The sequence below is a fragment of the Elgaria multicarinata genome, chromosome 16, assembly GCF_023053635.1.
Source record: "Elgaria multicarinata webbii isolate HBS135686 ecotype San Diego chromosome 16, rElgMul1.1.pri, whole genome shotgun sequence".
Classification (NCBI taxonomy): Eukaryota; Metazoa; Chordata; class Lepidosauria; order Squamata; family Anguidae; genus Elgaria; species Elgaria multicarinata.
Genome location: NC_086186.1, coordinates 15,279,324 through 15,293,089, shown reverse-complemented (window position 1 = coordinate 15,293,089; position 13,766 = coordinate 15,279,324). Strand labels below are relative to the sequence as shown.

General features: G+C 41.6%; 1 protein-coding gene across 1 annotated transcript in view; it reads left to right on the top strand.

The window, feature by feature from the left end:
* The window catches only part of FBN1 (fibrillin 1), a 200,171-nt gene that overhangs the window by 34,046 nt on the left and 152,359 nt on the right, over positions 1-13,766 (top strand). The window contains exons 4-5 of the mRNA XM_063142808.1: positions 46-141; positions 4,688-4,783. Coding sequence (XP_062998878.1) covers positions 46-141; positions 4,688-4,783 — 192 coding nt within the window. The remainder of the gene's footprint in view (positions 1-45; positions 142-4,687; positions 4,784-13,766) is intronic.

Sequence of the window (13,766 nt, the reverse complement as noted above, 5' to 3'; positions counted from 1 at the left end):
CTTCTAGACAACACAGCTGAGTAATGCATTGTCTTTATTTTCCAGTGCAACATTGCAACATCAGGTGCATGAATGGAGGAAGTTGTAGTGATGACCATTGTCTCTGTCAGAAGGGATACACAGGAACACACTGTGGACAACGTAAGTAAACATAATATTCAGTTAAGGCTCAGCTGAAATGGATCCCATTATCTTGCTGCCCCATTTATGGGCAGTGATATGGGGAGGGGCAAGGACTTGGGTGTTTGTGCATGAACAAAATGGCATTGGTTTTCAGTGCCAATGGCAGCAAGAAGAACTCTTCCTAGTGGTTGCCAGCTAGGAGTTGCCCTCCCCGCTTCACAAGAAGTAATATGGGAATGACCAGTGGGGTAGTGGAGCCACAGCGATTTGCAGTGGTGCTGACATCAACTGTCACCTCACCCCTACATATTTTCCTGTTCCATCTGAGCTTAGCTGCAATAGCTGGAAGGAAATTAATTTTCACAGCAACAATATATTCCATGTTTTAATGCAAAGGATTTTGTGGTGGATTGGTCTTGAATGGGCAGTTAAGATCATAGGATGCTGCCTTATACTGAGTCAGCCCCTTGGTCCACCTGGTCCATTATTGTTGACCCTGACTGGCAGCAGCTCTCCATGATTTCAAGCAGGAGCTTTTCCTACCCTACCTGGAAATGCCGGGGATCAAACATGAGGCTTTCTGCATGCAAAACATGTGCCCTGCCAGACCTGCTCCTGATGCAGATGAAAATTCCTACAATTGTGTTTTTGATATGGATCAGTATTAAAATATTCCTCAAATTTTGGTTTCTCCTTCAGGCTGTGGTTATGGGACAGTCATGATGAGAATCTGCAGTACAAAATTTACCTCTTTACCACTGGGAATGAAGTTACATCTTCATGTATTCTTGTTGCCAGATTAGTTTGGGGTGGGGTGGAATGATGGCAGCCACCAGAAAGAGAGGACTTCTTGCTGCCACTGCTGTTGTGAAACATGGAGCAGCAGCCGTGTTTCAAGCTGAAAGAACTTTTGGTACAGTGCTAGTAAAATTCACCCTGAAGGAGACTAACGCAACTGTTGTAGTCAACAAATTCTGGGCTGCTAGTTGACTGCAGTGGAATTTTTCAAGCTAGCACGTGACTTTGCAATGGATGCCAGGGGAATTCTTTCTGACTAAAACAATTAAAATAAGCATCAGGCAAATTCATAATAATTGGATAGTGCCTGATGTTGCAGCTCTTGCATTCTTAAAATTCTCAAGGACTTTGAAAGGTTTTATGTATGCAGGGGCCGATTAGTTGGAACTTCCTTATTGCTAGCTGTGGGGACCATCCAGTCCCTTTTGAATATAAAAAGCAGACTACATGGGGTTCTTTGCGGAATGTCCTGTAAGCCTCATCCCACATGCCATGCAGATAGGTGCGCTGCTGCTTGGCTGAGGGGACTGCAGTGCACTCAGCCATTTCTGGTTAGATGGGGTCTTCACACGCCTCCCTAGGCCACTCCCAGGAGAAGCAAGTGTTGCGCTGTGTGTGGTTTTTGGAGAGCAACAAGCACTGGATGCAAATAAGTGAGGTCCAGGATAGCTTTGTTTTTCCAGATATGACTGGATGATGAATTAAGAACATAAGAAGTGCTATGCTGGATCAGTCCGAGGGTCCATCTAGTCTAGCACTCTGTTCACACAGTGGCCAACCAGCCTTCGGCCAGAGATGAACAAGCAGGACACGGTGCAACAGCACCCTCCCACCCATGTTCCCCAGCAACTGCTGCACACAGGCTTACTGCCTCGAATACTGGAGGTAGCACACAACCATCAGGGCTAGTACCCATTGATTGCCTTCTCCTCCAGGAATTTATCCAACTCCCTTTTAAAGCCATCCAAATTGGTGGCCATCACTGTGGTGCACTGCTGCAAAACTGGCATAGCAATGGGAAAGGGAATAGTTATAATGCATTCTCTTAGGGGCCCCTTTGCAGAGGGCTGGCGTCAAGGTTGGGCATCTGCCAATGGCCCACACCAGAGCATGGACCCACTGATAAGAGCCTCAGGAGTTGCTCTCCCTCTTCACCGTTGCAAACGGCATCTTCCACTCGCTCCGGCCCAAACAATGGTGGTGGTGAGATGGAGCAGCAGCAGATGACACTGTCTACTAGAGACAGTGTGGTGTAGTGGCTAAAGTGTCAGGCTGGGAGTCAGGAGATCTGGGTTCTAGTCCCCACTCTGCCATGGAAACCCACTGAGTGACTTGGGCCAGTCACAGACCCTCAGCCCAACCCACCTCACAGGGTTGTTGTTGTGAGGATAAAATGGAGAGGAGGAGGGTCATGTATGCTGCCTTGGGTTCCTTGGAGGAAAAAAGGCGGGATATAAATGCAATTATACACACAATACATACATGCTTGCTTACTGGCTCTCTGTCAAGCAAGCAAGTGGCAGCAATAACAAGAAAGAGGATGAGGAGCAATAGAAGCTGGTGATAACGGTGGTGAGAAGGTAGACCCACTGAAGGAAAGCGATGCATTGCTGCTGTCCTGCCCAAGGACTTTGAAAAACCTGGAACTGGTATTGCCTCTGCAACGGGATTGATGGAATTTTAAAGTATCAGGGCATTCGGTCACATACACGGAAACTTCTCCGTGGCTTTTCAAATAAAAGTCATAGTTGAGTTGGTTGCTGGTCTCTTTTGAATTATGTGACTGTGTTTATAAATGCATTTGATAAGTAGTTCGTGGAGTTTGGCATGCACCACCAAAGCCTGGTCAAAAATGAGTAAGTTTGTCAGAGTCCCAGCCCATCCATATTCCACTGAGTAGTTGTGCCAAGCAATGTGGATTTGTAATAATGCATTTAACTGCAAATCATGTTCTTAGAAAGAAGCCTGTAATTTTGTTGAGCAGATTTGTGTGAGGTTTCCTAGAGAGAACAGGGTGGGAGGAGGGAAAAGAAAACGTTCATCCCTTTGAGCAACATTATTTTTATGCCTATGGTTCTTTAAGGCAGGTGACTTTGACCCCTCACTCACCCCCACCACAGCACAAAATCCCTAATGCTTGAATCCAGCCACAAGTACTGCTGGGAGACATGCATTCACCACTCAAAAACCATCCAGTTAACAATGGCTGGATGTTTGAGCACTAAACCTGGCACTGTAGAGAAATAGGAAGATTGAGTAGCTTTTAAAGTTTTTATTATCACGATATGTCTTCTGCCAAAGGAAATGTATACCTTCTGCTTCTTGCTGCCTATGGTGTTGGGGCCAAAACAGACATTACTTTAAATCTGTATCTAGCAGCTATGTTCTTTTTCATTTTCACTCTAGAGTAGGTGTGTGTGTGTGTGGGGGGGCTCCATCCAGTTCTTAAAGCTCGGGGTCCCTGCACCTACACTAGAGTAAAAACGTGTTGGTGGGGGCGACATAGCCGCTTAACGTGGATTTAAAGTAATTTCTCTCTGTCCCATAGATGCACAGGCAGGAGATGAGTGATTATAGGATTGGATTATAGGCAGGGCCGGCCCTACCATTAGGCTGAGTGAGGGAGTAGCTTCAGGTAGCAGATGCTAGGAGGTGGCAGCAAAGTATTGGAGGAGAGAGCTATGAGCCACATGGGTTGCCCAGTGCCCTCTAAGCTAGCCTGCTGCATTCAGGAGTGGTGGAGGATGCTGTCCCATTGCCAGTGTCAGATAAAGATTCAACTGCCCATCTAGTCAGCCTTTGTACATAGAGTGGGAGGGGGTCATGTTGTCCTTTCCCTCGGGCAGGAAAATGTCTTGGGCCAGCTCTGATTATTGGGTTGGATCTCCTCTTTATTCCTGATGATGGGGGAATAAAAATGGAGAGGGACTATAGAGTCTGCATGCAGATTGTCCCGGCTTACATCCTTGAATCTCCTGCTAAAAGGATCGGGTAGCAGATTACATGCAAGTCTCCTGCCTGAATTCTGGAGAGCCATTGTCAGGCCAAATAGGCAATACTAGGTGAGATGGACAAATATTCTGACTGAGTGTAAGGCAGCTTCCTATGTTCCTATAGAATGACCTGGTTCACACATCACAACAACCCATTTGTTGTTGTTTTTTAAACCCTAGGTTGTTGTGAACAATGTGGCAGTGAATGAGCATGCTAGTTCCTAATACCTGATCACCCCCGCTGCAAGCGGGAGGAGCAAAACAACCCAGGGACACCCTGTCTCTGAATTTTATCCCCTGCCGGAGCAATCAAGTGGCAAAAATCAGCATATTTGCTCGCTCCCACTTTTTCACAACAATCCAGGGTTTAAAATAATTAACTGCAAATCAAACCAGGCCAATGTGTCAGAAAGTGTTGAGTAGGTAGCTGCTTCCTTGAATAGAATCATGTGACAAGGATGCCCAAGTACTCCTGGGTATACCGGTAGTTTATATAATCAACAAAAACACATGATAAAAACTTTTCCTGGTCTGTATAAGTTGCATGTTTGAATTCTTCACCATGTAAACCCTGCCCCTATCAAATTCAAAACAAATACATTGGGGAGAAAGGTTTTAGCCTTGCCTTTCTTTTGAGAAACATTTTTTCAGGTTCTGTCAGTGTGTGTTTCATAGGGGAGCATGGAATGATTAATGAAGCTAAGTAAAACTTATAAATGAATTCACGGGCTCTTCAAGCATCCCATTAACTGTGTTGCTTACTCCACTTGCAGCTGTCTGCGAAAGTGGGTGCCTTAATGGAGGGAGATGTGTTGCACCAAACAGATGTGCCTGCACATACGGCTTTACGGGACCTCAGTGTGAAAGAGGTAGGTGGGATTTCCATTTTTTCCAATTAAAAAAGTTAAAAAGGGGAAACAGTGAACTTTTGCCTGTCTGTATAAAAGCTTATTGATGCTGACGGTAGATTTCAAATGCAGCCAGTATGAGTTATGTATGTGAATTTTTAATGACTGGCTAATGGTGATTGATTAGCTGACATAGGAATAAGTTCCGTAGAGATAATTTGATTACAGAAAACGAATGAGGGGAATTGTTGTGAGTGGTGGTGGTGGATGGAAATATGGTAGTTTCTTATTAGCCATTGGGATTCGAGGCTGTTTCATGTGCTAAAGTGGGGACAAGAAAAAGAAATTCAAGTGAATTGTATTTCCTTTTATTGGACTGCCAGGATGAGTTATATAACTCTGTAACTATATCCCTCTGGTGGATCCATGCAAAGGAATAATTTTTAATCCTCGAAAAGGCTTGTGTGGGGATGCAGCTTGTGCATCGCACAGCCAAAAGTTCCTTTTGGTGTCTTTCTCACTTTGTTGTAACGTAAGATGGTTCCCTCATTTTTCTAGTTCTTCTGGGTACATGGGCAGCATTGGAGAAGGCCTGTTCCATTGTTGCTAAGCAACCTGTCTGTGTTTCCCTCCTCAGCCTCATTGTAGGGTTGCCATCTTTTCCCTCTGAATTTTCTGCACCTTTTAAACAGCTGCCTAAGAGGCAGAAATTCAACAAGTGCAGCATCCATCCTTGTCACGCCTCTTTATGATAGCTCTTCAGTATGCGAGGAATAGATATGCAGTTGAATTTCTTATTGTTGCGGAGAAAAAGAAGGTGACACATTTTCCTCACCTGGAACAAGGCACGCGTGAACTTGAGGCAAAGCAGTGGTGTGGCTGTGTTGCCGTTGTAAAGTATGGTTGGCGTGTGTGTGAGGCTTTATCAATGGCATGGTTGGATGAAGGGTGTGTGAACCTCTTCAGAATATGGGCTCCAAGGTCTTTAAGGACGCAAGTACATTGTTCTCCTTTAGCACCAATATAAGATACAGCCTTTGCTGGAATTTAGATGTGCAGTTGCTGTTGGAGGGCAATGTAGGTTTTTTTTAAAGATGGAAACAAGGATGAAAGGTGCATGCAATTTAGGGTTTTGTTTTGTTTTAAGTCTTTTACTTAAATGCAAAAGCTGGCCAATAAAAGAAATATAATCACGTACATTTTAGCTCGCTGTTTAATATACAAAAATGTCTCAGGCATTTTTTTGGCAAACGGAGCTACACTTAAGGACCAGAGTTATATTCTCTCCTGCCTCATGTCTTGTGCTTTGTTTTGACTAGCTTTACGGCGTTCTTCTTCTGTAAAACTTGTATGAGGTTGTTATCAGTTTTGTGAACTTTTTGCATGGGTAGCCATAGCAACACACACAGCTGTTTCCAGATGAGAACACAGACCTACTTATCTGCTATTAAAGTAGTTTCAAGGAAATTAAATCACGTTTAACAGTGTTCTGGAGAGAGATGACAGCAATAGTTGTTTAACTCTAATTATCGTTCGGCTGTTTTTTATTCTTGTAGATAACATATGTTTTAATTTGAAGAAATGGGCTAACGTATTGTCTGGAAAATGCATATGATAGATTACATATAAACTAGACTATTATATACTCAGTCAGGCAAATCCACACACCCCTCTTTCTTGTTTTAATTGTGTGTGTGTGTGTGTGTGTGTGTGTGTGTGTGTGTGTGTGTGTGAAAGAGAGAGAGAGAGAGAGATTTTCAGCTCTGTTCAAGCTTAACTGGGAGAAAATCCAGTAGCTACAGATACCTCTAGTTTGAATATAAACTTCTATAGCTCAGGACAGGTAGGATTGGATCCAACATTACGGTTAACTCTTCCACACAGGAAAAATAGGTGGTTACCCAAGCAGCCAGAAGTAAAAGGTGGTAAAATATGACTGTTTATACTGTGTTCAGCCACAGAATGGTAAACAGCAAATGTTTCCCTAGCAGAGAGAAATCTCACACACTTTGCTCTAATTAGAATCTGCCATGTAGTCCAATGTTCGTTGTTCAAACCAGGAATGATGGGATGTGCTTCAGCCAGACATAAGCCCTTTTAGTAGGATAATTAATCTCATCCTTAGGAAAGTTCTTCAGTTGAAATTAGCAAAGCTTAAAAGGGTTGAATGAGGCTGGATCATGTCCATATTGATATAGAATGATAGGTTAGATCAGGGGTGTTGAATGTCTTTCAGCCCAAAGACTGGATTCCATTTCAAAGATGCTGTCATGGGCCACATTCCTGAAGGCAAATGTGACCATTCCAAAATACCAGCCTTTTGTAACTTAAAGCTCTTGCTGCCAGTGACTAAGTCTTAGGAGAGGCATTTCAGCCTTTTAGAATGGAGGAGTAAAACTGCACAAAAGCACGGAAACCACAAAATGACTCGTGGTCAAAGAAAGGAGGTAGGACCTGGGGAACCCAGGAGGGCCAAACTTGGGACCTCAGGAGAGCTGCATTTGGCCCTCAAGATCTGTCCCCATCCCCAGGTTAGATTATGACATTTCAGTTTTGAATTTTAGGTAACTCAATTTCTTCAACACTTTAGCTCTGTGAAAGTGGGGGACATTCACCTTCCTTCTCTCTATATATATCAGGTCCCTAATCCTGAGCATTGCTCAGTTATGGTTGAAGGGCATCACAAGGCAGGAAACTGACCAGGAGACACAAGTATGTCTCCTGGGATTGAACAACACATCAGAGATATTGCCTTCTGAATCAACATATGAGGATGTCTGTGTATCACATTATTGGATATTGGATAGAGCTAATTAAAGTTTATTTAAGGCCTCCGGGTATGGTCTGAAGGCACATGAAGCAGCTACCTTGCTGAAGTTAAGCAGGTCTGAGACTAGTCAGTGCTTGGAGGGGAGGCCACCTGGAAATCCCACGTAATTGCCTTGAGTTCCAAATGGAAGTAAGATAGGATATAAATGTAAGAAACGAAATAATAATAATAAATTTTGTACTATTATGTTGCAAAGCACAAAAGTGTAACTAGATATTTTAGATAGTAAAAAAAGTTAAAGATAGGTCCTGTTGCCAGTTTGCAATCTAATATATTATTCTAACCTCTAGGATTGCCTTTGTGAAATTACCCTCTTAACAATATCTCTGAGTATTTAGATATGTAAGTCAAAAGGTAAAATGTAATTGTATAACAAAGTGAACTTCAATATATTGCTGAAAACTGTAATGCATGAGAGTCAGAGTACTAAGGATTCTGCAAGGACATTTCTGAGTCATTTTAAGCAGTGCCTGAATTCAAGCATCTCTCAAAAGTAAAACACATACACACTTAAAAGCGATCCATGGGCAAAGATAAACAGCACATTTTGTAGGGATCAATGGAATTCCTGCAGAGATTGTGAAGGCCATGGCAGGAGTTTTACTGATCTTTCTGCTTTGTGTTTGATTCATGGCTTTTTAGGTTGTGGTGTGTTAGTTTTACCAGCAGTGAATGGTGTTCCTTGAGAGCCTGTATTGGAATCCTGATTTTTTCCTCTTGAAATCTCCTCTGACTCTCCTCCTTACTTTTGATTCATGAATTTGCGTGATAGTTGATGTCTAGAATTGGTTGCCATGTCATACCTTCTATCTACCGTATTTCTTCGATTGTAAGACACCATCGATTGTAAGATGCACACTAATTTCAGTACCACCAACAGGGGAAAAAAAACCTAAGACACACCCGCGATTGTAAGACGCACCCCATTTTTAGAGATGTTTATATGGGGGAAAAAGTGTGTCTTAGAATTGAAGAAATACGGTATCATTAAAAACAAGTTTCAGAACCTGAGACCCTGAATTATATAATAATTTTATTTATTTATTTATTTATTACATTTTTATACCGCCCAATAGCCGAAGTTCTCTGGGCGGTTCACAAAAATTAAAACCATGAAAAGCATAAAACAACCAAAAATTTAAAAACATGAATACAAAATACAATATAAAAAGCACAACCAGGATTAACCACACAGCAAAAATTGATATAGGTTAAAATATAGAATTAAAACAGCAAAGTTTATTTTTGTATAAACTGTATTGCATATTAGCCGCATGGGCCATTCGCAAACAAATGAAACAATAGCATACCCGCCGCGAGCATGCCACTAGCCAGCAAAAGTGCTACAAAAAAGGGAGTTACTAGGATAACAATCATCCAGGATATAATTACAATGTTAACCAACATATAATATTGGTTATTATAATTTAATCGTTTGAGTCAATCAATAGTTTCCGGACCTCCATCTCCCGGTGTACAAACTTGGCAGTCCTAAATGATGTATAATAGTCTGTACCAACTAAATGTGTTTGAACTACACCTTTAGATGACATGAAGTTAAACCTGGGAATTAAAGGCTCAAGGTAGTGTTTCCTCAGCTCCACATACGTTGGGCACTCAACTAGGAGATGAGTCATATCCTCAGCTTTAGGGCAGCCTGCTGGGCAATCTACCTTGGCGCTAGGGTGATTTGTATAGCACACCTTCACCTCCATCAGCTGGAGTGAATTTAACCTGCACCGAGTAAATAGCCATCTCAGCTCTTGTGGCATTCCAGAAGTTAAATATAGGGGAGCCTTTCCCGGAGCAGTAATGATACTTTTATAGAGCCCATTTGAGCGGCTCACTACGACCGCTGCCAAAGATGTCTGAATATCACAGTAATACAGCCTTCTAGAAATCTCATCCTTGGCCCCGTCAAACCCCCTTGTAAGGAGGAATGCTTGCGAGAAGCCCAATTTGGAGACAGAGTGTTTGATCCTGTCTGCCCATGAATCCTTCCCCATATCGTCATATGTGGACAGCACCAATAGTGAGGCCAACTGAAACACTATCTTTAACCAGAAGGATATTGCTGCTTTTAGAGTCAATGTATGGATTAAGTGACATGCAGTTTCCAGTCGGACAATATCCTTAGATGTAGATCTGGGAACGCCAAGGGCCCTAGATAGAAATTTATGCTGTACTACTGCTAATGGTGTGATATCTGCATGGGCCCAAATGGGTGCTTCATACAGAATCTGAGGGAATAATTTGCTTTTAAACAGTTCTAACAGTGGTTTAAATTTAAGTTACATTAAGTGTTAAAATGCTGAGGTCTTCAGCTGGCGACGAAAGTAGTACACTGTAGGCGCCAAGCGTACCTCTCTGGGGAACTCATTCCACAGCCGGGGTGCCACAGCAGAGAAAGCCCTCCTCCTAGTAGCCACCTAGTAATTTCAGCATGATTGCATTAGTGTCATTCATACCTGTATTCATAACTCTTGAATTATTGAGTTTAGTACTTTGTCTTACTTCCAACAGCTAGGGGAATCTCCCTGGGCAGAAAACCAAGGACATGCAAATACATCTTGCTAATCTAGTATGCCTTTTGGGTGGTGTTTAAACATATAAAAACAGATGGGATTTGACATAAATTTAAACAGCAACAGTACAATAGCATTAGGAATGGGGTCAGATTCAGTAAATATAACATAATTGCTTGTTACTCTGATCTGTCATATGAACAGCATGCTGGATTGACACAAGGGTCACTTTGCCAGCATGACACTATAAGGGAGCATTTTGGCAGCTGTGCTGTTGCACCAGCAAGTACCATAGCCTTGGTGCAACATAGCTGTGGTACAAGCGCTTCTGCTACACTGGTGTAAGGCAGGTGCTCCTTTTATCCAGCATTTTGCTGCCCCAAAGATTGAGTATAAGGCAGAGGTGGGTCTGAACCTCAACACACTAGCCAACTCCTTCGAACTCACAGTGGGAAGGGCAGTGCTCCTTGGTGGTGCTAAGAAAGACATCCTGGTGTGCTTACTACCACATTGCTTACCCCTGCCCTGGAGGTACTGTGGTGCCAAAGCACCAGCCTTGTACTGCTCATGTTTGATAAGGGAGGAAGACTACAAAGTGATCAGCTGAAATTTGTCTTAGGCCATAGCTAGACCTAAGGTTTATCCCTGGATCGTCCAGGGGTCAAACCTGTTCATCTAGGTGACACACAGGGGATCCAGTGCTCAGGCAGCGGCGTGAGCCTTAGGTCTAGCGTAAACCTTAGGTCTAGCTGTGGCCTGGGTGTCTTTATAGTTTAAAGTTTCATATGCTATCTCATGAGAGTGTGAGGTGAATGATCAGTAATGTAATTTTGCTGCTATATTGTAATGTGAAAAAAGAAGGAATGTAGGAAGCAATTTGATACCAGGTCAGATTATTTGTCTATCAGAAGGCATTTCTGATTATTTGTCTATCAGAAGGCATTTCTGCTCTTCCACTGAGCTGTGGTCTCTCCCCAAATAAAAGATGACGGCTTCTGCATGTAATCAATTAGGGGCATAGTGAAAAGTGGGCGTTATTTTCTTTATTCCGTTCCTAGTGATCGCAACCCCAACCCTGAAGTTAAGTCTTCTTGACAGCTTGATTACCAGAGAAGTTACTAGAAGAGACTCTATAACATTCCGTCTCAAAGCATCTTGATAAGCAGCGCAGTGGTTAGAGGAAGTCAGGATGGCTTTGTCAAGTAAAAATCTTGCCAGTACTTTTTTGATTGAGTTACCAGTTTAGTGGATTGTGGGAGTGCTGTGTCATTTATCTTGATTTCAGCAAAGCATTTGACAAACTGTCCCCATGTTATTTTCCTTAGTGAGCTGGTTAAGTGCGGACTGGATGATTATATTGTCACGTGGATTCACAGTTACTTGGAAAACCATAGCTGAAGAGTGCTCATCAGTTCCTCATCAAACTGGAGGAGGTTTTTTTAGTGGGATGCTACAGAGCTCTGGCCTGGTACTGGTACTTTTTTTGTAGCGATTACTTAGATGAAGGGCTGGTTGTGTATCAGACATGGATGAATGCACAACCAAGTCCTAAATTTTGTACTACAGACTGATGCAATATCAGCATTTCAGCACCAGTGCTGCCTCCAGATTGCCCCAATGTTTGCCTGATTTTGGAGAGTCAAAATGACTTTGCGATACCTCTTTCTTTCTCTTTTAAGCACAGTGGAAAGTTCAGACAAAATCGCGCTCCCACCCAGAGTTTCCTTTTGAGTCAGACGACAGCAAGTTTGGACTCCAGTCACTTCAAATATTAAGACTGTAGTATGCACCTCCTTGGTGTGAGCACTCCATGTGCAAACAATGTCTGGTTTTCCTTCACAGCATCAGTCCTCTTAAGCTCTCTTTCTCTGTAGGAAGATTTTTTTCTGCAGAATTTTTTTATGAGTCTGTCTGTCTGTCTAAGAAATGCAAAATACAAAATTGGGTCTGCCAACTGCTTAAGGAATTCTCAATTGATTAACCATCTGTCTTTTAATTTATCAATTTAAATATATTTGCATATTTTACTATTTTTTAAAGTATTCATAAGCACATAATATCCAAAGAGCTTTGACAAAAGTGCAGATGCAGGCAGTATTGTGTATTCTTCCTTTTTATATAACTGGTATAATATGTGTTTGTGGAAAAGAATCTCCATCTTTTGATGTATTTTGTCTGTGGTATTTAGCTAGTCTAAATGGAAAGCAAACAACAAAGTGTAGATTAAAGTACAAGTATCTTCCCAAAAACGTATGATGTATTTAAATTAGTACTGTACCATATGGTTGATGGCAAAATATTTACATTTTTTAGAACCCTTCTTGGAATTGCCTTCCAAAAAATGCATTTGTTGGCCAACAGAGCAATCTTATATGGGTTGGGGAAGTTACATGATGCATCATGCACCACTTCCAAAACCCTACTGGCTTCGGTGGCCAGGGCAGCAGGAGAAGCCCCCTCAGCAGTTTTCCTTTTTCCCTGACACATTTTTCTTTTTACCACCTCCCCAATAGAAGAAATTGAAATCTCTGTATTTTTCTTATCTGGTTTTCTTTTTCTTTTTTCTTTCTTTCTTTCCTTTTTTCTTTCTTTTCTTTTTACTTGATCATATCATTTTTCAGTGGCCCTGTTCAGAAAATATGCTAAGCCGTGATAATTCAGCATTTTGAGCTAACCATGATGGCTTAGTGTGTCATGTGAAGAGCGTTTTTTCTAACCACGGTGGCTACATATCCATGGTCTAACTATGCTCACTAACCACTTGCTGCAAAAGGGTTCTCAGCCCTAACCATAGCTTAGTGTGTTGTCTGAACAGGCCCAATATTATTACAATAAAATATAATTTAATTTTTTTAAAAAATCATTTTTTGTGACCTGAAGTTGCTCCTTTTTTTGCCTGATAAGTCAGCACAGAGAAGGCATATCTAGCATAGTTGCACCAGTTGGGTCACCCTAATATTATTGTATACGGTTTCAAAACTGTCTGTTTTCGGCATTCTAAAAGCAAAACATACCAAGGTTTCAAAAGTAGGATTATTAAAACAAACAGCTTTTGGAACTTCATAAATAGTGGGTGATGCAATTATAAACAGGTAAGAGTATTTCTGAATAAAACAATTCCATTATGTAAGTCATTTGCAGAACATTTGCCATACCTTAAAAATAGATATTAAAAATATAATCCTAGATCAATTATAGGGCAGCAAGAAGAGAAGTGCACTTATAGCCAGAGGTGTTTTGAATATTGTTCTTTTCCCTAAAGCTTTTAAAACTTGATTTTGTTCTGACTTTATACTGCTAGTTTTACCCTACCCTGTGCCTGTTTGGTGCATTCTCTTCCCCTCCTTATTGTTTTGTCATGGTTTTATTAGAATGTAAGCCTTTGCGGCAGGGTCTTGCTATTTACTGTTTTACTCTGTACAGCACCATGTACATTGATGGTGCTATATAAATAAATAAATAAATAAATAAATAATAATAATAAATACCTCTGACTTTTAGGATACTTCTCCCCTAGCTGCTCTCTAGTTATCTATGGCTGTGACCTTAGTAGGAATGTTTAAATTGGTTTTTTTATGGTTAACTTCTATGATTTGCATGTGAGTGGTCAATTTCTCTCTCTCTCTCTTTGTGTGTGTGTTGGTTACAT